Source organism: Notechis scutatus, unplaced genomic scaffold, assembly GCF_049901735.1.
Source record: "Notechis scutatus isolate UNSWTSFEM ecotype Mainland unplaced genomic scaffold, rNotScu1.2 NSCUSCF20, whole genome shotgun sequence".
Taxonomy (NCBI): Eukaryota; Metazoa; Chordata; class Lepidosauria; order Squamata; family Elapidae; genus Notechis; species Notechis scutatus.
Window position 1 is genome coordinate 421,950 of NW_028263147.1, and position 25,038 is coordinate 446,987.

Below are 25,038 nucleotides of genomic sequence, written 5' to 3' on the forward strand. Positions count from 1 at the left end.
ATAGACGCAATCTACATAGACTTCTGTAAAGCCTTTGATTCAGTGGTACACGACAAACTACTCCTAAAAATAAAATCCTATGGTATCTCTGGACAACTGAATAACTGATAGAAGCATTCCTGGCAAACAGACAACAAATGGTCAAAATTGGGAGCGTCCTATCAAATTCTGCACCTGTCAATAGTGGTGTCCCCAAGGCAGTGTTCTAGGACCAACTCTCTTCATACTCTACATAAATGACCTCTGTGATCATATCAAGAGCAATTGCGTTCTTTTCGCTGATGATGTAAAGCTGTTCAATACCACAGACAATACTGCTACCCTTCAAAAAGACCTCGACTATGTATCAGAATGGTCAAACAAATGGCAACTTCAAATCTCAACAAATAAATGCTCTGTCTTACATATTGGCAAAAAAATCAGAAAATAAAATACAAGCTGAATAGTCAAGATCTTGTTGATGACCCAAGCTCTGTAAAGGACCTTGGAATACTCACCTCTAATGATCTAAGTGCTAGAGCCCACTGCAACTACATAGCCAAAAAGGCATTAAGAGTTGTTAACCTAATCCTACGTAGCTTTTTCTCTGGTAATATCACACTACTAACCAGAGCATACAAAACATTTGCTAGACCAATACTCGAATACAGTTCATCAGTCTGGAACCCACATTACGTATCTGATATTAGCACAATTGAGAAAGTCCAGAAATATTTCACAAGAAGAGTTCTCCACTCCTCTACTCGTTGTAGAATACCTTATGCCACCAGACTTGAAATTCTAGAACTAGAAAACCTTGAATTACGCCTGTCTTCGGTCTGATTTAAGCAAGGTATATAAAATCATACATTGCAATGTCCTACCTGTCAATGAATACTTCAGCTTCAACCATAACAACACAAGAGCACACAATAGATACAAACTCAAAGTTAACCGCACCAAACTTGATTGCAGGAAATACGACTTCAGCAACAGAGTGGTCAATGTCTGGAATACTTACCTGACTCTGGGGTTTCTTCCCCAAACCCCAAAACTTTAACCTTAGACTGTCTACTATTGACCTCACCCCTTTCCTAAGAGGTCTGTAGGGGCGTGCATAAGCGCACCAACGTGCCTACCGTCCCTGTCCTATTGTTTCTCTTATTCTTCTTTTATTTTTCTTATATGTACCCATTTCATGTATTCACAACTATGTATACACTTATACTTATTATCTTGTAAACAATTGGCAAATCAAATAAATAAATAAATAAAATAAATAAATAAATAAATAAATATATAAAACCACTCCTCTTTTCTTACATTGGGTCAAGGAAGTAAATATTTTCCCTAATTTTGGCTGTACCAACAGTTGTTCATATTGTTTTTTAATATGTACTTCTTGTAGACAAATTATATCAAATTTTAATTTCTCTAATTTATGAAAAGTTTTCCTTCTTTTAACAGCTGAGTTAAGTCCATTTATATTAATTGTAATCAATTTTTTCTGTTCCATGATTATATTTTGTAGCACTCATCCGTATCTGGGGAGGGGGAGAAAAGGCCATTAATCGGGGGCGCCTGGCAACACTTGGACTGATTAAAAAGTAAGATGATTCCCTTCCCTCCCTCCCTTCCAGGAAAGACCTGCTCCCAGGGTGGGATTCCACAGGTGTAACAACTGGTTCAGTGAGCTAGACCGGTGGCAGGCAGGCAGACCCAACAGCTGATCGTCGGAGTGAATGGTTCTCTCCCAGCTAATCTTCAAAGCTACCGGTTCGCCCGGGAGGGGTGCAGAGTTTATGGATCCGCAGTGAGGAAAGAAGGAATGTATTTTATTTAGGTTACAGCATCTGCGGAGGTCATGCCATCACTGATATGCCACTTGAATTTAAATGACGCATCAGCAAAATATCTATATATCTAAATATTTCTATTTCTTTCTATTTCTATTTCTCCCAGTTGTGATTGTATGACTGTAATTTTGTCGCTTGTCTCCTAACAATTTTTATGGACTGTTGATTTGATAGTATGATTTGATTGCTTATTGTACCCTAGGACTATTATTAAGTGTTGTACCTTGTTAGGTATAACATTGATACCCAACAAGGTTTGGGTGGATAAATATATAAACTAAGGTATCATAGTTTAAGTGTTTGTAGCTTTAAGCACCACACTTCATGTAATTAGCCAATTAAGGGTGCGGTTAGAAACTGCAATAAGAGGAAGCAGGAGAAAGCTTGCTGCTTACTACTGACGACTGTTGACGACTACTGCCTATTGCCTACTGCCTATTGTTTTATTGTTTGCCGTTTGCTGTTTACTGCTGGATACAACTGTTTACTACTGTTTTACTGCGACTGTCTACTGTTTGATCGTTCTACTGAATATCCAGCGTTATCCTCTGGAGAAAGGCATCGGAGGAGGAGAAGATATCTTTATCGGCTGATAAAGATATAGTAAGGACTATTATCTGGACTGAGTTAGTGAGTCTTACTGAATGGATATATTGTGGATGACATACGGATTGATTGACAATGTTTAAACTCTAACTGGATTAAAAACTATTTAAACTACAAACAGTGTTTGTGTTCAGTGTGTGTATACTCTAAAACCCTTCCTCTCTCATTTGGCTGCCTGGCTTGACTGCTGCTGCATACTCTGCTAGGGTTTATCCCCAAACACTAACAATGGTTATGGGCCCAGCTGCACAGTCTAACTAACCAGCATATAGCAGTGAGAGTTGGTGTGAGTTGCACATTACTGTAAAAACAAACTGTTTTTATTAGTTTAAAATAGTCATATATCTGAAGAGTAATGGCACAAGTAAATCTACCACATCTGTCCCTGATATCCAGGCTAGATGGAACAAACTATGTTTCATGGTCAATGAAATGTAGTTTACTTCACGTAAAGAAGGTTTGTGGGACATAATAACAAACCCACCAGATGTGAGTAGCTGGGATCCTGATAATGAAGAGGATAACAAAAAGTTACAAGACTATAAACAGAAAAATGAGCAGGCTTTATGCATCATAGGACTGACTCTCTGTGACCAGCAGCTTGGCCATATTCGTGGAGAAGAAAATGCTGCAAACTTCTGGGAGAACCTTAGGAAGATATATGTTCGGGACAGTGTGGGAGCGCATATAAATCTTACACGGAAGCTGTTTCAACACATCTTCAAAGGAATGGAGATATGTTAGCTCATTTAAACTGTATGAAGAGCATTTTTCAAGAATTACAAGAAAAGAGCTTATCTTTAATGAGCTGCAACAAGTATACATTATATTATCTTCATTAGATCAAAGCTATGATGACTATGTGACTTCGTTGGAAGTATTGCCTAAGGATAGCCTCTCATTAACCGAGATTACAGGTAGGCTACTAGAAGAAGCCAGAAGAAGCTGTGAACGTGACCAGCTGAGAGAAGATAAATCTAAGAAAGAAGAGAAATTATCTTCAAAGCTTGAAAGAAACCAGCTTAGTAAAGGAAAGCACCCGGAAGAAGAGAATTTATCTTCGACGGCATACACAATTAAAAAGTGTTTTAATTGTGGAGGAAGAGGACATTTGGCAAGTTTTTGCAAAAAGGAAAAAGCCAGAATGTAAAAAAGCCCAAGAAAGCCTTTGAACTAACCATGTTTAGCAACTGTGATGTGAAGAATGATTTATGGGTGGTGGACAGTGGTGCATCCCACTGCATCACGAGAGATAAGACAAAATTTGTAAAATGTCTACAAGCTCTCAACATATATCACTTGCTAATGGCTGGAACCTGAAAGCGAAAGGAGAAGGTACCGACATTGTCCGTGCATAAATCAGGATATAAAAATGTTGTATGTACCGCAACTAAAGTTCAAGTTGCTTTCTGTAAGGGTATTAGTCAAACTAGGTTATGTAATTACATTTAAAAATAATAATTGCATAATTGAGAAGGATAAAAAAGGGTAACTGCAGCTTTAAATGGAACGTTATATGTCTTAGATGATAGTAAGAAAGGGGAGGCACAGACTGTATTTAACAATATAAAGCCTCATAATGAATGTATCCATTTATTGCATAGGCGTTTGGGGCATGTAAATTTTAAAATGTTAAAACGTACAGTAGAGTTATCTGATGGAATAAGGTTAAAACCTTGTGATAAATATTTGCGTTGTAATGTTTGCTGTGAAGATAAGAGCAAAGTATTGCCTGCAAATAGGCTAAATGGTTTCAAAACTAAAGAACCTTTAGAAGTGATATTTGCAGACATCATAGGTCCAAAGAAACCCAGTATGGGGGTGCTCGATATATACTGAGCATTATGGACCACTATTCTAGATATGGGTTTTGCTACTTAATGAAGAGCAAAACTGAAACATATAAACATTTTTTCAACTGGCTTAAATTTGCAGAAAGAAAGACTAAACGGCAACTGATAACCCTGGTGACAGATAATGGTACGGAATTTGTTAACAACAAATTCCAGAACAGACTAAAGGTAGCTGGAATAGAGCACAAAAGTCTGCACCATACAGGCCAGAACACAACGCATTCATAGAGAGAAGAGGCCAAACACTACAGGCAATGGTTAGAACAATGTTAACTGATTCTGGATTACCTGATTCTTTGTGGGGGAGGCTACAATGTGTGCTAATAACATATTGAACAACGTTGTTAACACAACGACAGGTGAAATACCATTCACCAAGTGGCATGGCAGGAAACCTGATTTAAGTTACCTGCACACATTTGGTGCACCAGCATGGGTGCATATCCCTAAACAACTCAGGCATAAAGGGCAACACAGAGCTAAACAATTTTTCTTCGTTGGTTACCAGGCAAACCATAGGGCATATAGATTTTGGGAGAAAGGCACATCTAAGGTGTTATGTAGTGCTAGTGCCCAATTTCTAGAGCACGTGGGATGGGAGAAGTTAGAACAGGATACCAATAAAGAAGTAATTATTGAATCCTATAGAAATCCCATTAGTTATCCCTGTAACTTTAAGAATAAAGTAAAGACAGAAATACAGGAAGAAATAGATTCAATAGCTGAGCAGGATGAGGAAGATGAACAGGTAGTAATTCAAAAAGTCCTCCTGCAAGCCCTGTAATTCCCAGAAGAACTACACGAATATCTAGACCGCCTGATAGGTACCAGGCTAACACAGTGTGCCAGATTAATAGAGTTCCATGTACTGTAGATGAAATAAAAATGTATCCTACTAAGGATAAGGAAAGTTGGTATGCAGCAATGAATAAGGAACTGAACTCATTAAAGAATATAAAAGTATATGAGAATGCGAGATTACCTGTAGATATGAAGTCCATTGGCTGCAAATGGATCTTTAAGGTAAAATCTGATAAAGATGGAAATATAATCCATAAGCCACGATTAGTAGCCCAAGGTTTTAGACAGAATGCCAATGACTATGATGAGGTGTTTGCACCTAGTCTTAAGGCAGCAACCTTGAGGGCAGCATTAGTGTGGGCAACTAGCAAAAATATATAATTAACCACCTAGATGTGGAAACCGCTTATTTGCACGCCCCATTAAGACACACTATATATATGAAAAAACCTGTTGGAATTAAAAGTGAAATAATGGATAATAATGATTGTTGGTTGTTAAAAAAAAAAGCCTCTATGGTCTTAAACAATCAGGCTATGAATGGAACCAGTATATTGTAAAGGAACTAAACAATATAGGATTCAGAGCTGGGTTAGCCGATCCATGTCTATTTAAGGAGACTAATGGGAAAATATCATTATTATTGTTGTTCACTGATGATATTGCATTAATTACTGAAACTAATGATGAGGCCAATAAAATAATAGCATCATTAGGAAAGAAAATAAAGATTAAGCAATTAGGGGAGATAAGAAAATATCTCGGTTTAAATATACAGAAAACACAGAAGGGCTTTAAGATATCTCAGGAAGATAAGATATGCAAATTGCTAATAGATTATAAAATGGAGCTTTGTGCGGCTAAGACTCCAATGAGTCAGGAGTTTAGCAACACTGATGCACAAAGCCCGGAGTTTGATAAGGTAATTTATCAATCATTAATTGGTAGTTTGTCTTATATTAGCAATTGGTCTAGACCAGACATTTAGTACAGTGTGAATCAGTTAGCTCGTTTCAATTCTGCACCAAGTGAAAGACACTGGATTGCAGCTAAAAGAATATTAAGATATCTTAAAAAGACAATGAATTATTCATTGTATCTAGAGCCAAAAGGTGATCTCATTCTGAGTGCTTATGCTGATGCTAGTTTTGCATCAGAAAGAGACACAAGAAAGTCGACTTCAGGAACAGCCATAATGCTGGGTAAGACATTAATAGGTTGGAAGTCAATAAGACAACAACATATAAGTTTGTCAACTATGGAGGCAGAATTCTCCTGTTTATCGCTATTATGTACAGAATTGATTATGTATAAGCAAATGATGAATGATATAGGCATAACTGTGAATTATCCTATAATTATACATGAAGATAATCAGGCAGCAATTCAAATGGCCACAAATATTTTAGTCAAAACTAGGAGCAAGCATACAGATTTAAGGTACCTAAACGTTAGACAATCTGTGAGAAGTAAAATGATACAGCTGGAGTACTGCAATAAGAGGAAGCAGGAGAAAGCTTGCTGCTTACTGCTGCTGACGCGACTGCTGCCTATTGTCTACTGCCTACTGTTTTACTGTTTGCCGTTTGCTGTTTACTGCTGGATACAACTGTTTACTACTGTTTTACTGCGACTGTCTACTGTTTGATCGTTCTACTGAATATCCAGCGTTATCCTCTGGAGAAAGGCATCAGAGGAGGAGAAGATATCTTTATCGGCTGATAAAGATATAGTAAGGACTATTATCTGGACTGAGTTAGTGAGTCTTACTGAATGGATATATTGTGGATGACATACGGATTGATTGACAATGTTTAAACTCTAACTGGATTAAAAACTATTTAAACTACAAACAGTGTTTGTGTTCAGTGTGTGTATACTCTAAAACCCTTCCTCTCTCATTTGGCTGCCTGGCTTGACTGCTGCTGCATACTCTGCTAGGGGTTTATCCCCAAACACTGACTATTATTAAGTGTTGTACCTGATGATTCTTGACTCTTGAGGAATGTATCTTTTTATGTACACTGAGAGCATTTGCACCAAGACAAATTCCTTGTGTGTCCAATCACACTTGGCCAATTAAGAATTCTAATTCTATTTCTATTTCTATGGTATTTTCTATTCTATTCTATTCTATTCTATTCTATTCTATTCTATTCTATTCTATTCTATTCTATTATTTTGTTACACAGGGCGCAGTGTTCAAGTCTGTCAAGAAGAAATTAAAAGCTGGAGAGTTTGCAAGGCTCTGTCCCAATTTCCTGCCTCATGGCCATAAGCTGTTTGGGATCTACCAGGATTCAGCAGAAAACAGAGAGAGAAGTTTACCTTCGCACGTGTCTGTCTCAGTCTGGAAGACAAACCCTTTGGGGCAGCTGCAGCTGTAGCTCCCAGGCGTGTTGCGACACAAACCGTTGTCACACAACAGGCGATTGATGGCACATTCATCAACATCTGGAGAGAGAAATAAAGGCACAGAACCTTACCAACGGGACTGGCAGGTGGATGGGAGAGCAACCTATTTCCTCCTTCCTCTTTTGAACCAAAAGGACTAGCCACTTAAAAAAATATTAAGGGAGCCTAACAGGATAGGTAGACTAAACACACACAATGTGGTTTAATTCTGACTTTTCTCTCTTCCTGGCCTTCCTAACCTTCCCGTTGAGAATTAGATAGAGAATCACAGTTTCCTAGGACAGAGGTGTCCATTCTGTCCACTATCAGAAGTTATTCACCTTCAAGATCAAGTTTTAGAAAAAGTTGAATAACTCTTGTGCAGCCCTTGATGTTCTCTGAACTCGGTTGTTCATTTGCAGACATTTCATTACCCAACTAGGTTACAGCATCCATGCTAGGGAGTGTGGAGTTTGTTCCCTGTTTATATACAACAGCTTGCATTGGCAGTGTTGGTGGAGTGTTGTTTTCTCCTTGATAGTTTCTTGATTAGAATATTGTTTTCTCCTCAGTTGCTTGATTATTTCCCTCCTTGGTAGTTTCTTGATTAGAATCAAGTTTTCTGCTCGTCTGTTTGTCTGGTATTAATCCATGCTTATCTGGGTGTTCTGGCTTATCTGAATGATTCTCAGGTGTTAACAAAATGGACATCTCTGGCCTGAGAAACTATGGTTCTTGTGATGACCCAAGGTGGAGATACCAAACAAACACAGTCACAGAAAACCAGTGAAGCCCCTTTTATTCCTTCACTTTGCTTCCAAGCTCTGAATATCCTTGGGGGAAGACAAAAAACTCCCACACAAACAGTTACAAGAAGAAGGAAAAAAGCAACGCAAACCAGGTGAGATAAGGGCTGGAGGATGTGCACAGATAACAGAACACACACTGGGAAGGACACCAAACTCAGAGAGGAACCATAAACTAGAGATATTTCCATGCTTTGTTTCCAGCGTTCGCCCGTACGCATATCCGTCCTCTTATTCAGTTGTCACAGCTGCAGCCCATGAAGAGGATCAAGGACCTGTCCTCCCGGGTAGACCATGTCTCTCCCTTATCCTCTCCTCCCTGCGTGCCCTAGGATGGAGTCAGTCTCCTCCAGGGGCATGACAGTTCTCAATGTCACTCCCCCACAAGAACGGAGCTAATTTTCATCCCTCTTTGGTGAGAAGTAATAGTTAATCAACCATGGATGATCCTTCCACAGCTAGAAAACATCAATCACCCTCTTTTTCCTCGGCTCACCCATCACAGAATAACAGAACAGAATAACAGAGTTGGAAGGGACCTTCTAGTCCAACTCTATGCTCAAGTAGAAAACTCTATACCATTTTAGACAAAAGATTGTCCAGCCTCTTCTTAAAAACCTCCAGTGTTGGAGCACCACAACTTCTGGAGGCAAGGAGTTCCACTGATTGTTTTCACTACCAGAAGATTTCTCCTCCATTCCAGGTTGCTTCTCTCCTAGGTTAGTTTCCATCCTTTGCTTCTTATCCTGCCTTCAGCTGCTTTGGAGAGGGCTTGACTCCCTCTTCTTTGGGGCAGCCCCTGACTGCTATCCTGTCATCTGTACTGTCAGGGTTCTGATGGATGCCCTGTAATGAGCCTTGAGCCAAGTTTCAAAAGAAATCCAATTATTTATTAGGAGCAACATGTCGACACTACTTTTCCCAAGTGCAGTCGGCTGTGCCCCACGTAATTTACTGCCCACCTATGACCCTGCTTCCCCTCCTCCTCCCAGGGTGTGTCATAAATCACATTCTCCAACGGCTCCCTGGACTGTAGAAAACACCTCTCTCCATCTGGCTCTGGTAACCTGGGAAACAATCTGGAGAAAGGTATGCATGGAATGTGCTTCTGGTCATGGCAACTCGAAAGCAAGCCAGGAATGCTTTACGAGTTGACATCTACATTTCATTAAACTAGACATGCCCAAATCCCAGCAACCGTTCTTCATATGTTTTAGCTTCTGCCCCCTGATCGTCATGGTTGCTCTTCTCTGCCCTCTTTCCAGAGTCTATGGTTTTCAACCCACTGCCGAGCATTACAGTTTCACTGTATCACAAGGATGGGCAGCCTTGGTGTGTTGGCCTCAGCATGGATTTGGCTTGTCCCGTCTTACTCACCCACGCAGTTCTTCCCAGTGGGGTCTGATTCGTAGCCCAGATTGCAAATACAGCGGTAGCTTCCTCGAAGGTTTTCACACATCCCATTGGGGCAAATGTCAGGGTTCAAGGCGCACTCGTTGATATCTACACAGGAGAATTGCCATCTCGGTCATCTGGCAGTCCGTCTCCCCAATATTCCCCCCACCCCCTTTGTTCAATATTTCTCAACCGTGGCAAACTTAAGACATCCGGACTTCAACTCCCAGAATTCCCGACCAGGACAGAAACGGTAAGGCCAAAGACTAAGGGAGAGAAGTCAAATAACTAAATACAGGTAGTCCTCAACTTATAACAGCTCATTCAGTGAACGTTCAAAGTTACAACCACACTGAAAAAAGTGACTTATGAACCTTGTTCACAGTTACGACAGGGAGTAGAGGGTGGGTCTCTGTGTCTCTTCCCAAATGGGATAGAGGAGAAAATTAGCGCAAAGACACAAATGGAGAACAGCGGGTTCTTTTAAATAATATTGTTCTTTTAAATAACAAAGAAATCATAATTATATTAATTTAATGATGAAGTCCGCATATTTTATTATTATTTATTATTATATTTATTATTGTTATTATTTTATTTACACTGAAAAAAGTCACTTATGACCAAGGGTGTGATTACCCCTGCACTCAAGTGGGTAGGATCTTAATTAGGGCTTATTTTTGGGAGGGTAGGGCTTATATTGGACACACGTGTAAAAATCAAGCCAGGACTTACTTTCAGGGTAGGTTGTATTTTTGGAGAAACAAGGTACTACTATTTTCCTTCTAATATTCAGCCAGAATCTGCCTGAAAACCCATAATAAGTATCAAGAACTTGCCTCGTCCGTCAGCTGTGATTCCTATTCCACTACTGCACAATGCTTGGAATTCAGCTGGAGGGAAAAACACACACACACACATAAATCAAAACAATTTTCATTTCGGAAAGTAACATCAAAAGATGTTCTGGACATCTGAATATGTGAATATCATAGATCCTCATTGCTTTGCAAAACATAACACACAACACACTCCCTGCAGAAGCATCTTTTAAAACGAGGAGCTTTCTCAAATGGTTTCCTAAAGAACGAGAAAGAAGTAGGCACAAATTACAATGTCTGTGGCGATAAAGTTGATGCCGTATATTTTTTTCCCCACAGTGGGGAAAGTTATGTAGTGGCACTGCAGAAGGCCGCTGAATTTCCAGGACTTATTTTGATATTAAGGCAATTCCAGAAGTTTACAGTTTTTAATAGAATATTTGTAATTCAGGATTGAACTGTGGGTGGGTCTTGGGTACTCTCTGAGCTTGGTGGTTTTCTTGAAGACTTTTCATTACCCAACTAGGTAACATCATCAGTACTAGAAGGGGGAATTATAGAGAAGAGGAGAAGGAAGAGGGGGAGATGGGGAAGGAGAAGGAGCATGACAATAAGGCCCTTGGTGCTCTCTGGGCTTGGTTGTTTTCTTGCAGATATTTCATTACCAAACTAGGTAACATCATCAATACTACTGGTCATTCTACTAGGGATTGCTGTCTATTTATATTCCAGTCAAGGAACTACCAACTCAGACAAACAAGAACAGCCTAATCAAGAAGGCTGATTGCACAAGACAAATCACTGGTATATAAGCAGAGAGCAAATCCCACCCTCCCTCACACTGAGAATGTTACCTAGTTGGGTCATGAAATGTTTGCAAGAAAACAACCAAGCTCAGATATCATCAATGATTCTCCTCCTCCACTCCTTCCCCCTTTCTCCTTCTTCACCTCCATCAACCCCACTCTCTTCTAGCACTAGAGATATTTCCTAGTTGGGTAACGAAGCATTTGCAAAATGTTCTCTTTTATTCAGCTTGTGTTTCTGTTTGAATCTGCCTGCTAAAATTACTAATGAAGCTGCAAATCTCCTGACTTACAGGAGAGCTCATTATCCAGAATCCTCAAAGAGCCAATTCTCTGGCCCTTGGCCACTGCCTGACTCCTGGCAATGCAATGTAAGAAGCTAAAATATGCAGACTGACATTTGCCAGTCTGTTTAAGGTCCGAGGAGGGCTATCTAAGGTCCCTTCTGCAGTGGCGGGATCTCTTGGTTTGTCCTCATTTGACCCTTTCAAGAAGATACTGGGCCGCTGTTTGTCAGAAATGGTGTCGGCCAGGGGTATCAAACTCAAGGCCTGCAAGTCGAATCCAGCCCGTGATGTGGTTGGATCCAGCCAGGGATGGGCTTGAAATAATTTAATTAATTAACAACCAGTTCTCTGCCCGATTACTGGCTGGGTGTGGCCATGGTGGGCATGGCCTAGTTGGCCTCCTGCACCACCTTGGGAGTGAAAACGGGCCACAGGGGGGCTGTTTTTGCCCTCTCCAGGTTCCGGAGGCTCTCTGGAGGCCAGAAACAAGAGCTTCTGGAACGTCCAGGAAACCTATTTTTTGCCTCTCCCCAGGCTCCGGAGGCTTTCCCTGAACCTCCAGAAGACCATTTTCACCCTCCCCATGTTCTGGAGACTCTCTGGAGGCCAGAAACAGCCTTCTGGAACTTCCAGGAGGCCCATTTTTCACCCTCTTCGAGCCTCCACACAGGCCCTGCACTTACCTGTGATCCAAAATGGGCCACGTGGGGACTCCCAGGAGGGTGGGATGGACAGGGCCAGTCAGGGGTGGGATTTGCCAGTTCACCGAAGTGGCCATAAAATTAACAACCAGATTGCCTGAACCGGTGCGAACCGGTAGCATCCCACCCCTGGATCCAGCCCATGGAGCTGTCCTGGGGTACCCAATGTGAAGAGGAAACACGCCAGCAGTTTGGGAAGTGGCGTCAAGCCGGCCACACCTATACAGTTGGCCACACCCACCCAGTCAGCCACGCCCATCCAGTTCCCCCCACCCCCGAGGTCAATCACAGCCCTGATGTGGGCCCTCAATGAAATTGAGTTTGACACCCCTGACAGAAGTGGTATTCAGCCAGTTTGAACCAGTTCTGGCGTACTGGTAGCAGAAGTTTTGAGTAGTTCAGAGAACTGGCCAATACCAACTCTGGCTGGCCCTGCCCCCTCACCACCGCCCTATATTCCCTTGTTTTTTTTACCTCAGCTCCTATATTCCCTTGTTTTTTTACCTCAGCTCCTATATTCCCTTGTTTTTTACCTCAGCTCCTATATTCCCTTGTTTTTTACCTCAGCTCCTATATTCCCTTGTTTTTTTACCTCAGCTGATTTACGTGGCAGAGCAGATTGCCTCGCCTCAGCTGAGCTAAAAAACAGCTCAGCTTACCAGCCCTGACCCAGAGGGCAGTTTTTGAGCACTGTGAGCATGCGTGAAGCATACTCTCATAGAAACGGTAGGAAAAAAGTTGGAGTCCCACCACTGATCCCTGTCTTTTGCTTGGGCGGGAGGGGTGTTGGACTAGCTGACCTACAAGGTCCCTTCCAACTCTGTTAATCTGTCCTTTTTCCCATGGCTCCAGATGGGCAAGCTCTCCCTGAGGCTTCCTCCCCTATGCAGCTTTTCCTGGAAGGACTTAAAACATGCAGGAAGATCACAAGGTCATTCCAAGGAAGGCTTCAGAGAGGAAAAAAAAAATAACCTTGCCTGGGACATCCAAAGAAAGCTGTTTTTTTTAAAAAAAAACTCAGTGTAATCAGTCATTTTCCTTTCCCTCAGCCAAATATGATCCGGTTTCTTACATTCAGGGGGGATAAAGTTTCCCTTGCACGCGCCTCTCCCCAGACCCCAAAATGGACACTAGGAGAACAAGACACGTTTACATCAGTGGTAGGATTCCAAATTGTGTGCTACTGGTTCGCATACATGTGCAGCTCTCAAAGATCACCCTTTCACAGGACTCAAAAGCTGTTTTTTTAAAAACTCAGCTGAGGCACGGCCATCCGCACAAATCAGCTAAGCTAAAAATCAATGGAATAAAGAATGGAAAAGAACAGGAGTGGATGGGCGGGGCCAACCAGAGGTGGTATTTGCCAATTCTCCGAATTGGTCAAAATTTCCGCTACTGGTATACCAGAACCAGTCCCAAACGGCTGAATACTACCTCTGATTTAACATGTAGGAATGACCAGCCAATCCATGATGGTCGTGAGCAACACAGAAAATACCAGGAAATTAGTTTTTCCAGATAACATCTCTTCCTCTCTCCAAAGAATTAAGAAAAAAAATATGACAAAGGGAATCTATATTGAATATTACATGTTTTGACAGCAGCGAGAATTGTATTTGTACAACACTGGAAAAGTGAGGAAACTCCTACAGAGGAAAATATAATTTAAAAAAAAATATTAGTTTGTGCAAAAATGGATAAGTTAACATCTGTATACACTGCTCAAAAAAATAAAGGGAACACAAAAATAAGACATCCTAGATCTGAATGAATGAAATATTCTTATTAAATACTTTGTTCATTACATAGTTGAATGTGCTGACAACAAAATCACACAAAAATTATCAATGGAAATCAAATTTAGCAACCCACGGAGGTCTGGATTTGGAGCTACACTCAAAATTAAAGTGGAAAAAAACACTACAGGCTGATCCAACTTTAATGTAATGTCCTTCAAACAAGTCAAAATGAGGCTCGGTAGTGTGTGTGGCCTCCATGTGCCTGTATGACCTCCCTACAACGCCTGGGCATGCTCCTGATGAGGTGGCGGATGGTGTCCTGAGGGATCTCCTCCCACACCTGCACTAAAGCATCCCCCAACTCCTGGACAGTCTGTGGTGCAATGTGGCGTTGGTGGATGGAGCGAGACATGATGTCCTAGATGTGCTCAAATGGATTCAGGTCTGGGGAACGGGTGGGCCAGTCCATAGCATCAATGCCTTCGTCTTGCAGGAACTGCTGACACACTCCAGCCACATGAGGTCTAGCACTGTCTTGCATTAGGAGGAACCCAGGGCCAACTGCACCAGCATATGGTCTCACAAGGGGTCTGAGGATCTCATCTCGGTACCTAATGGTAGTCAGGCTACCTCTGGTGAGCACATGGAGGGCTGTGCGGCCCCCTAAAGAAATGCCACCCCATACCATTACTGACCCACTGCCAAACTAGTCATGCTGGAGGATGTTGCAGGCAGCAGAACGTTCTCCACGACGTCTCCAGACCCTGTCACGTCTGTCACATGTGCTCAGTGTGAACCTGCTTTCATCTGTGAAGAGCACAGGGCGCCAGTGGCAAATTTGCCAATCTTGGTGTTCTCTAGCAAATGCCAAACGTCCTGCACAGTGTTGGGCTTTAAGCACAAACCCCACCTGTGGACGTCGGGCCCTCATACCACCCCTCATGGAGTCTGTTTCTGACTGTTTGAGCAGCCACATGCACATTTGTGGCCCGCTGGAGGTCATTTTGCAGGGCTCTGGCAGTGCTCCTCCTGTCCCTCCTTGCACAAAGGCGGAGGTAGCAGTCCTGATGCTGGGTTGTTGCCCTACTACGGCCTCCTCCACGTCTCCTGATGTACTGGCCTGTCTCCAGGTAGCGCCTCCATGTTCTGGACACTACGCTGACAGACACAGCAAACCTTCTTGCCACAGCTCGCATTGATGTGCCATCCTGGATGAGCTGCACTACCTGAGCCACTTGTGTGGGTTGTAGACTCCGTCTCATGCTACCACTAGAGTGAAAGCACCGCCAGCATTCAAAAGTGACCAAACCATCAGCCAGAAAGCATAGGAACTGAGAAGTGGTCAGTGGTCACCACCTGCAGAACCACTCCTTTATTGAGGATGTCTTGCTAACTGCCTCTGCTTTCCACCTGTTGTCTATTCCATTTGCACAACAGCAGGTGAAATGGATTGTCAATCAGTGTTGCTATCTAAGTGGACAGTTTGATTTCACAGAAGTGTGATTGACTTGGAGTTCCATTGTGTTGTTTAAGTGTTACCTTTATTTTTTTGAGCAGTGTATATATATATATAAAAGGTGAAATGCCACTCATGCATCATCACAAAATCTCCAGAACCATAAAGCCTACAAACTTGAAATTTGGCCCATATGTTCCTCTTGGCTTCTAGGGGCTCACTAAGAAAGGATTTTTCAAAATGACCCTCAGAGCATTTACAGTATTTCCTATATTATTATTGTTATTAACACGCTCTGACGCTAAGGAGTTTAACTCCCCCTCGCCACCTGAAAAGAAATCTCTTCTAAATGCAAAATACAAGCAGAGGAGAGGAGGTTCAGTTTCAGAGCAGCACCAAGCAGCTTCAGTACAGAACAATTGAGCTAAGCCACGCCCAGGCTCCTTGCTGTCTCCTTCTTGCTCACACAGCAAATACTGTTTCAGTTTCCAAACAGCCCTCAACTCTCTCGCATCCTGACAGGATGCTAGCCAGATGAATACCAATGGATGCTGGTAGGGAGAGGCACAAATTCCCCCCCCCCTTATTTTCCTCCCCAAAAACTAAGCCCGACTACATAGTTTCGTAGCGAAGCACACGGGTATAGAGCTAGTAAAAGATAAAGGATGAAAAAGATATAGAATATGTTTTAACCTGGGATTATTATTATTTTTTACCAATGGCTAAATAATAAAAGTAGAGATTAGAAGTTGGAAGAATACCATTATACATAAGTAAAGAATATTATTATTACTATTATTAGGTATATGTAAATTGACTCGGACGACACAGTGTTTATTAAGCACTGACATACGTCAGAGAAAAATATATAAATAAATGTGTTGATAAATATATATAAAATTATATTTTAAAAAAATCTGGGATCCCATCTCTGAAGTGGGACTCACCGGAGTTCTTGGCAGGGCAAGGCTGGCACGGCTCCCCAAATCCATGGTCCGGATTGGCACAGCAACACTCGGATTTGGTGACAGCTCCCGGGAAGGGGCGGGCGCAGGTGCCCTTCTTGATGGCACCGTAGCAGGTGCTGCGGACGTGGGTATCCACGCAGACCCGCCCGTCCACGCCGATGGCCAGTCCTCCCAGGCACTCGCAACGGAAAGAGCCCTCGGTGTTGATGCACCAGCCATTCATGCAAATTCCCGGGGTCTCGCACTCATCAATGTCTGAAAGTAGGAAAGACGGTGGCGGTGAGCAATTTTTGTTTTGTTTTCCCCTTCCTTGGTCGGCAGGCAAAGGAGGACAGAGCATGACACACGGACGGGTTTTTTTAAAGGCACGAAGCAACCGTGTCATTCCTTTGTGGCAAATACAGGTCGTCCTTGACTTACAACTGTCACGCCCCTGTTGGGAGTCTGACTCCGAAGGAGAGATGGAACAGCTGACAGGGAGTGGGGAATGTGGCTCCGGTGGTTGTGGAGGAAACTGGGGAAGGGCAGAGGCTGGATGGGCATTCAGAGTAAGACTCAGGCCCATCCCCTCTTCATCCTAGGGCACGCAGGGAAGAGCAGATAAGGGAGAAATGTGAGTGGCGTGGTCCACGGGGGAGGAAGGGGCCCTGATCCCCTTCATGGGCTGCACCTGGGCGGGCTGGTTAAAAGGACAAACTGCACATGGCAAAGTTGCTGGAAGCAAAGCATGCATTCTTGTCTCAGAGCTTATCTGTGTTTTGGCTTCCTCCCAACTGTGGTTGCTGCGTTATCTGATAGAAGTCTGCAATTCATCATCCTTGCCTGCTGTAGTAATTCCTTCAGTGTGTTCTGTTGGTTTTTATTTATTTATTTCGAATTAACTTTACTTTGGGTGCGGACTGCATTTCCTCCCTCCGTAAACTGTTTTCTTTAAGACTTTGATATCCTGCCGAGGATAATTGGACATTGGGGCCAAGTTGGAGACATTAAAGGGACTTTCTTCTATTTTTGTGGCTTGGTTATTTTTGTGTCGCACCCCAAGTCATCACAACAACAGGGCCATATCATGGTTACGTTTGACCTCGGGGGTGGGAGACTTGGGGTGCATGGCCAGTCTGGGGTGGATGTGGCCCTCTGCCAGCAAAAATGGAGCTGTGTGCGGTCCCCCAGGACCCTGTTTTTGGCGAGGGCGACCTCCTGCAAGCACTTATATCTCGGAGCAGCTCTCATGGACTGGATGGGATCACATGCCCCTTTAGAGCAGCTGATCCAGTTTGTGGATGTTTTAGAGCCGGGTCTCCAAGAAATGGAAGCTGTAACCAAGAGGGGCTATCGCCCACTTTGACTGGTAGGTCTGACATCATTAGGGGATTATTTTTAGGGGACTGGAGGCTAAAACATATGAAGAACGATTGCAGGAACTGAGTATGTCCACTTTAATGAAAAGAAGGACTGGGGTGATAGCAGGGTTCCCATATCTCAGGGGCTGCCCCAAAGAAGAGGCAGTCAAGCTATTCTCCAAAGCAGTTGAGGGCAGGAGAAGAAGCAACGGGTGGAAACTAATCCAGGAGAGAAGCAACCTGGAATTAAGCAGAAACTTCCTAGCAGGGAGGACAATTAACCAGTGGAACAGCTTGCCACCAGAAGTTGTCATGGACTGGATGGGATCACATTCCCCTTTAAAGCAGCTGACACTCCAACGCTGGAAGTTTTTAAGATATCAGACAACTATTTGTCTGAAATGGTAGAGAGTTTCAGGACTAAGCAAGGGGTTGGACTAGAAGAACTCCAAGGTCCCTTTCAGATTCTATTCTATTCTATTCTATTCTATTCTATTCTATTCTGTTCTGTTCTGTTCTGTTCTGTTCTATTCTACTCTACTCTTACTCTACTCTACTCTATTCTATTCTATTCTGTTCTTCTTCCTCCTCATCCTTTTCTATTCTATTGAAAAAGCACCTTTGAGACACTTGACGTGAAATCCCTTGGAAGAAGACTCCAGAGCTTCAACTGGTAGTAAATGCATCAACTCATTCACCAACCATGAGGAGCAAATTTAGCCCTGTAGCCCCCTGGCAGAGGTGGTATTCAGCCCGTTCTGACCAGTTCTGGAGAACCAAAAGCAGAAATTTTGAGTAGTTTGGAGAACCGGCCAATCCCACCTCTGACTGGCCCCACCAACCCCATCTCTTCTCTGCCTCCCATAGAGTCCCAGCTGATCGGCTGAGTCTCCTTTGGTTGCCCTGCACAGGAGAATGGAACTGGAAAGCAGGTTAGTGGGGTGAGGAGGGAAGGGGGATTTTGCAGTATATCCTTCCCCTGCCACGCCCACCAAGCCCGCCCACAGAACTGGGAGTAAACATTTATGAATCCCACCACTGCATGGGGTAGAGGACCATTCAGTCCAAGCCAAGCAATCTCCAAGCGGGGGAGAATTTCGAGAATTTCCACCCTGTCTTAAGCAAGGCCGAGCTCTTTGTCCCCTGGGACACAGGATGTCTTCAACTCTTGGCCTCCAAGTGGTGGTTGAAGAACTTTTCTGCTCTGCATTTGCTGGTGGAAAGGCCTTCTTTGGCTAATTAGCTTTTGGCAACGGTTGTACTTCAATCATTTTCTCCCTCTCTCCCTCTGTCTCTCTCTCTCTCTCTGAATAAGCAGGAGGCTCTGAAGTATAAGCCAGTGGTTTTCAACCTTGGCAACTTCAAGACAAGCGAAACAAAATCCCAGAATTCCCCAGCCAGCAATGCTTAAAGATGCCAAGGTTGGGAAACATGGGTGTAGGCCAAATGTCTACAAATCAGATCAAATAATAAAGATTTGCAAAGATCTTCTCTCCTGTCACGTTTACCCTCCGTTGGCTCCCATAGACTGCAGGAATGTACCGTCCTCATCTCTTGCATGGCAGTTTCGTTTGCCGTAATTGCAGGGGAATTACTTCCTTTCCAATTATCATGCACTCTTGTGATTTAAGGCCCATTTTAGCCGTTTGTGAAAAGAAGGAGAAAGAAAAGAAAAAGAAAAAGAAAGACTAAGAAAGAAAAAGGAAAGAAGAGAGAGAGAGAGAAAAGGAAGAAACAGAAAGAGAGAGAAGAGAAAGAGAGAAGGAAAGAAAGAAAGAGAGGAAGAAAGGAAGGGAGGAAGGAGGAAGAATAAAAGAGAAAGGAAAAGAAAGGAAAGAAGAAGGGAGGAAAGAGAAAGAAAGGAAGAGAAACAGAAAGAAAGAAAGAAAGAAAGAAAGAAAGAAAGAAAGAAAGAAAGAAAGAAAGAAAGAAAGAAAGAAAGAAAGAAAGAGAGGAAAGGAACAAAGAAGAAAAGAAAGAAAGGAAGAAAAAGAAAGGAAGGAAGAAAGAAAGAAAGGGAAGAAAGGAAAGAAAGAAGGAAGGGGAGGGGGCAGTAGAAGTAAGGAAAGAGAGGAAGAAAGGAAGGAGGAAGAGAGGGAGGAAGAATACAAGGGAAAGGAAAAGAAAGGAAAGGAAAGAAGTGAGGAAAGAAGAAAGAAAGAGAAACAGAAAGAAAGAAAGAAAGGAAGAAAGAAAGAGGAAGGAAGGAAGGAAGGAAGGAAGGAAGGAAGGAAGGAAGGAAGGAAGGAAGGAGGAAAGGAAGGAAGGAAAGAAGAAAAAGAAGGAAAGAGGAAGAAAGAAAGGAAGAAAGAAAGGAAGCAAGGAAGAAAGAAAGAGAGAGAAAGTGAAGGTGGGAAAGACGGAAAGAAAGAGAAAGGGAAGAAAGGAAAGAAAGGAGGAAGGAAGAAGAGGGGGCAGTAGAAGAAAGGAAAGAGGAAGAAAGGAAGGAGGAAGAGAGGGAGGCAGAATACAAGGGAAAGGAAAAAAAAGGAAAGGAAAGAAGCGAGGAAAGAGAAAGAAAGAAAGAGAAACAGAAAGAAAGAAAGAGGGAAGGAAGGAAGGAAAGAAGAGGAAAGAAAGGAAGAAAGAAAGGAAGCAAGGAAGAAAGAAAGAGAGAGAAAGTGAAGGTGGGAAAGAAGGAAAGAAAGAGAAAGGGAAGAAAGGAAAGAAAGGAGGAAGGAAGAAGAGGGGGCAATGGAAGGAAGGAAAGAGAGGAAGAAAGGAAGGAGGAAGAGAGGGAGGAAGAATACAAGGGAAAGAAAGGAAAGGAAAGAAGTGAGGAAAGGGAAAGAAAGAGAAACAGAAAGAAAGAAAGAAAGAGGAAGGAAGGAAGGAAGGAAAGAAGGAAAGAAAGGAAGAAAGAAAGAGAGAGAAAGTGAAGGTGGGAAAGAAGGAAAGAAAGAGAAAGGAAGGAAGGAAGGAAGGAAGGAGTCAGAACCGAACATCCCAGAATCTGGCCATTCTCCCCCTCCTACCCTGGAGCCCCCCCCTCCCCCCAGCACCCACCAACGCAGTAGCGCCCGTTGGGGGCCAGCACAAAGCCCAGCTTGCAAATGCACTTGAAGCTCCCGTCCTCATTGATGCACATTCCGTTCAGGCACATGTTGGTCGTGGCGCACTCGTCGTGATCTGTGGAGCAGAGGGCGAAGAAAGCCGTCAGAGGGGGGAGGGGGGCAGGGGGCTGCCCTATGGACCACCAATCCCGGGGAAGCCAAGAGATGCAGGCGGCTGGCAAGCGGAGACCTTGGCAAACGGGGAAGAGGTCTCGATGACCTTTGACACTCCCAGGGCTTGGCACCTCAGCCTATTTCCTACTGGCAACCTTTGACCCTGGCTGGTTTTGATGCCAGTCCAAATCAACTTAGATTATTTTATTTTTTTTGTTCTTGGTTGCTGCTTGGTAAAGAGTTCGTGTGTCCAAAACAATGGAATAATCTCAAATCGATAAACAGGGGTTCTTCCTTCTTTCCTCGCCCCTTCCCTCTTTCTCTATTTCCTCCTCCTTTCCCACCTTATCTTCCCTTCCTTCCTCTTTTTCCATTTTCTTCCTTCCTCTCTCCTTTTCCTCCATTACTCCTTTCAGCCTCTTGCCCAGGGGTGGGATTCAAATTTTTTAACAACCAGTTCTGTGGGCGTGGCTTCATTGGTGGGCATGGCTTGGTGGTCATGTGACTGGGTGGGAGTGGCTTGGTGGTCATGTTATTGGCAGGGTGTGGCCAACACAATATCACTCACATCAAGGCACGCATCTCCTCGCCTGGCTTCTCGTGACTGCGGGGATGCTGCAACAGTCGTAAGTGTGAAAAGTGGTCATAAGTCACTTATTTCAGTGCCATTGTAACTTTGAATGGTCACTCCACACAAGCAAAGGACCAGCAGAGGAGGGGGAAAAAACTCCAGAGAAGTTCCAGAGACAGGAAGTCTAGTCCTGCCAAGAATGTAATAAGGGTTAACGGAGAGGCAGTTTCTGTAAGCAACACCAGAATGTTTCCTTCCTGCCTTCCTTACAGGATTAGCCCAGTAATTCCTTCTAACAACCGGTTCTCTGAACTGCTTAGAATGTTAACAACCAGTTCTAGAGAATAGGTGCGAACTGGTAGAATCTCACCCCTGGTCTTGCCCCTTCCTTCCTTCCTTCCTTCCTTCCTTCCTTCCTTCCTTCCTTCCTTCCTTCCTTCCTTCCTTCCTTCCTTCCCTCCCTCCCTCCTTCCTTCCCTCCTCCCTCCTTCCTTTCCTTCTCCCTCCTTTCCTCCCTCCTCCCTTCCTTCCTCTGTTCCTTCCTTCCATTCCTCCCTCCCTCCTTCACAATAACCCTTATATACCGCTTCACAGAGCTTTTACAGCTCTCTCTAAGAGGTTTACAGGGTCAGCCTGTTGCCCCCAACACTCTAGAACCTCCTTTTAATGATCTTGGAAGACTGGAATGCTGAGTCAACCTTGAGCCTAGTGGGATTGGAACTGCCAAATTGCAGGCAGCCAGCAGGCAGCAGAAGTAGCCTGCAGTACTGCACTCTAACCACTGCGCCACCACCGCAGATAAGCCAGAACACTCAGATAAGCAGGGATTAATACCAGACAAATGATCAAGCAGAAAACAATATCCTAATCAAGGAACTACCAAGGAGAGAAATAATTAAGCAAACAAGGCTGCAGTATTGCATTCTAACCACGGCTCTTCACAATGCACAGTTGTAGACACCATCTTGACTTTTCTGATCATACCCTGCAGTTTAATAACAGCTCATGGCCCATTTTAGAGCCGTGTTTCTCAACCACGGCCCCTTTAAGACGTGTGGACTTCAACTCCCAGAATTCTCCAGGCAACACTGCTGGCTGGGGAATTCTGGGAGTTGAAGTCCAAGCCTTTTCAAATGGACGACGTTCAGAAAACACTGAATTAAGAGGGAACCATCGGTCCGAGTTACCCTGGACAGGGGGAGCAGCCCAAAGCCACGATGGGTGTGGCCATGACATAGAAGTAGGCATGGCCATGCCACGATTACATCACTCAAGTACAGGAAAGAGCCAGAACTTCATTGAGGTGGAGGGAGTGGCGGTTTGGTGCATAAAGCCAAAATAAATTTGGTGTTTCTTTTCTGGAGCATCTGCACACGAGGGAGGATTTCAAGATACTAGTTGCAACGACGTGCTTTTTTTTTTTTTTTACGTGCATGCAAAATGTGTATAAAATGGCACTTGTTATTCACATTTTGCCCAGAAATGGCACAGGTGGTGTGAAAGAAATGAGGGAAGGCTGACTAGATTCCCCGATTGCCTCCCCTCGCCCTAAACCTCCAGCCCCTTATCTTACCTGCGCAGTTCTTCCCATCCGGCGTGATTTCAAAGCCAGCGTTGCAGATACATTGGAAGCTGCCGTCGGTGTTCACACAACGCCCATTCCGACACATCACGCCGTTCATGATGCATTCATCGATATCTGGAAGAGGATCCACAGGGTGAATCCAACTGCCTGGCTCCTATTTAGCTGGACAACCAGCTAAATAGGAGCCAGCCGTGTGCAGTGGCAGCCCAAAAAGTTAATGCAATCCTAAATTGCATTAACAGAGGGATACAATTGAGATCAAGGGAGGTACTAATACCTCTCTATAAAGCCTTAGTAAGACCACACCTAGAGTCCTGCACCCAGTTTTATTCGCCACATTATAAAAAAGAAGTTGAGACTCTAGAAAAAGTGCAGAGATGATTAGGGGACTGGAGGCTGAAACATACGATGAACTGGTTGCAGGAACTGGGCTTGGCTAGTCTAGGGAAGAGAAGGACCAGGGGAGACAGGAGAGCAGCCTTCCAGTATTGGAGGGGCTGCCCCAGAGAGGAGGAGGAAGGGGTCAAGCTATTTTCTAAAGCTCTTGTAGGCCAGACAAGGAACAATGGATGGAAACTGAACAAGGAGAGAGATTTAACCTGTAAATAAGGAGAAACTTTCTGACAGTGAGAACAATCAACCCATGGAAGAGAAGTTGCCCTCGGAAGTTGTGGGAGCGCCATCACTTGAGACTTTTAAGAATAGATTGGACTGCCATTTGTCAGAAATGGTGTAGGGTCTCCCACTTGGGCAAGGGGTTGGACTAGATGACCTATAAGGTCCCTTCCCACTCTGATTATTTGTAATCTGTAATCTGAATCATGTGTCCTTAATACCCTAATCCTAACCTTGGCTACTTTAAGCCCTTTGGACTTCAACTCCCAGAATTCAAGATCCCATAAGGTAGTAATCCCATGGTCAGCGTTCCAACTAACCAACTCCAACCCAATAAACTCCGAGACAAGCATTTCCTCAGTGCTCCATTTTATTAGAGTTGTCATATTGGCACATCTGGAAAAAAAACAAATCTGAAAGTTCCAGGTTTTCCGTTCCCAAAAGAGAATCCATTCCCTGCACCCACCAGTCCATCACTTGGTCCAACCAAATCTTTGTCCCAACTGGAGACCTTCCTTCAAATACTCCCCTTCAGGTGCAGGGCGACATATCCTTGACTTTCTGAGAAAGAATGTTGTTGAGTCTAATCTTCCACATCTCTGTGAAACCCCCCCTTCCAAATTCCCCAGCACTAAATGTGGCAGCCTTGAAGCTTCCAAATAAAATATGGCTTCCAAGGCTGACACCCACCCTATAAAGCCTTAGTAAGACCACACCTAGAGCACTGCATCCAGTTTTGGTCCCCACACTATAAAAAAGATGTTGAGACTCTAGAAAGAGGGCAGAGAAGCGCAACCAGGATGATGAGGGGATTGGAGGCTGAAACATACGATGAACTGGTTGCAGGAAATGGGCCTGGCTAGTCTAGGGAAGAGAAGGACCAGGGGAGACATGACAACAGTCTTCCAATATTTGAGGGGCTGCCACAGAGAGAAGGAAGGGGTCAAGCTATTTTCCAAAGCACCTGAGGGTCAGACAAAGAACAATGGTTGGGAATTGATCCAGGAGAGATTCAACCTGGAAATAAGGAGAAGTTTTCTGACAGGGAGAACAATCAACCCATGGAACAGAAGTTGCCTTCAGAAGTTGTGGGAGCTTCCATCCCTGGAAGCTTTCAAGAAGAGACTGGACTGAAAAGGTGTAGGGTCTCCTGCTTGGGTGTGGGGTTGGATTAGATGACCTACAGGGTCCCTTCCAACTCTATTAATCTATATCTAATTCCCCAGCCAGCATGGTTGTCTGGGGAATTCTGGGAGTTGAAATCCACCCATCAGCTACATTGGTTGAGAAAC

At 43.6% G+C, this 25,038-nt stretch overlaps 1 protein-coding gene across 3 annotated transcripts in view; it reads right to left on the minus strand.

The window, feature by feature from the left end:
- Positions 1-25,038, minus strand: part of FBN3 (fibrillin 3) — a 160,134-nt gene that overhangs the window by 84,010 nt on the left and 51,086 nt on the right. For all 3 annotated transcript variants that reach the window (XM_087948788.1, XM_087948789.1, XM_087948790.1), the window contains 6 exons: positions 23,120-23,245; positions 20,815-20,937; positions 16,448-16,723; positions 10,530-10,583; positions 9,673-9,798; positions 7,424-7,549 (listed from right to left, as the gene is read on the minus strand). In XM_087948788.1, coding sequence (XP_087804914.1) covers positions 7,424-7,549; positions 9,673-9,798; positions 10,530-10,583; positions 16,448-16,723; positions 20,815-20,937; positions 23,120-23,245 — 831 coding nt within the window. The remainder of the gene's footprint in view (positions 1-7,423; positions 7,550-9,672; positions 9,799-10,529; positions 10,584-16,447; positions 16,724-20,814; positions 20,938-23,119; positions 23,246-25,038) is intronic.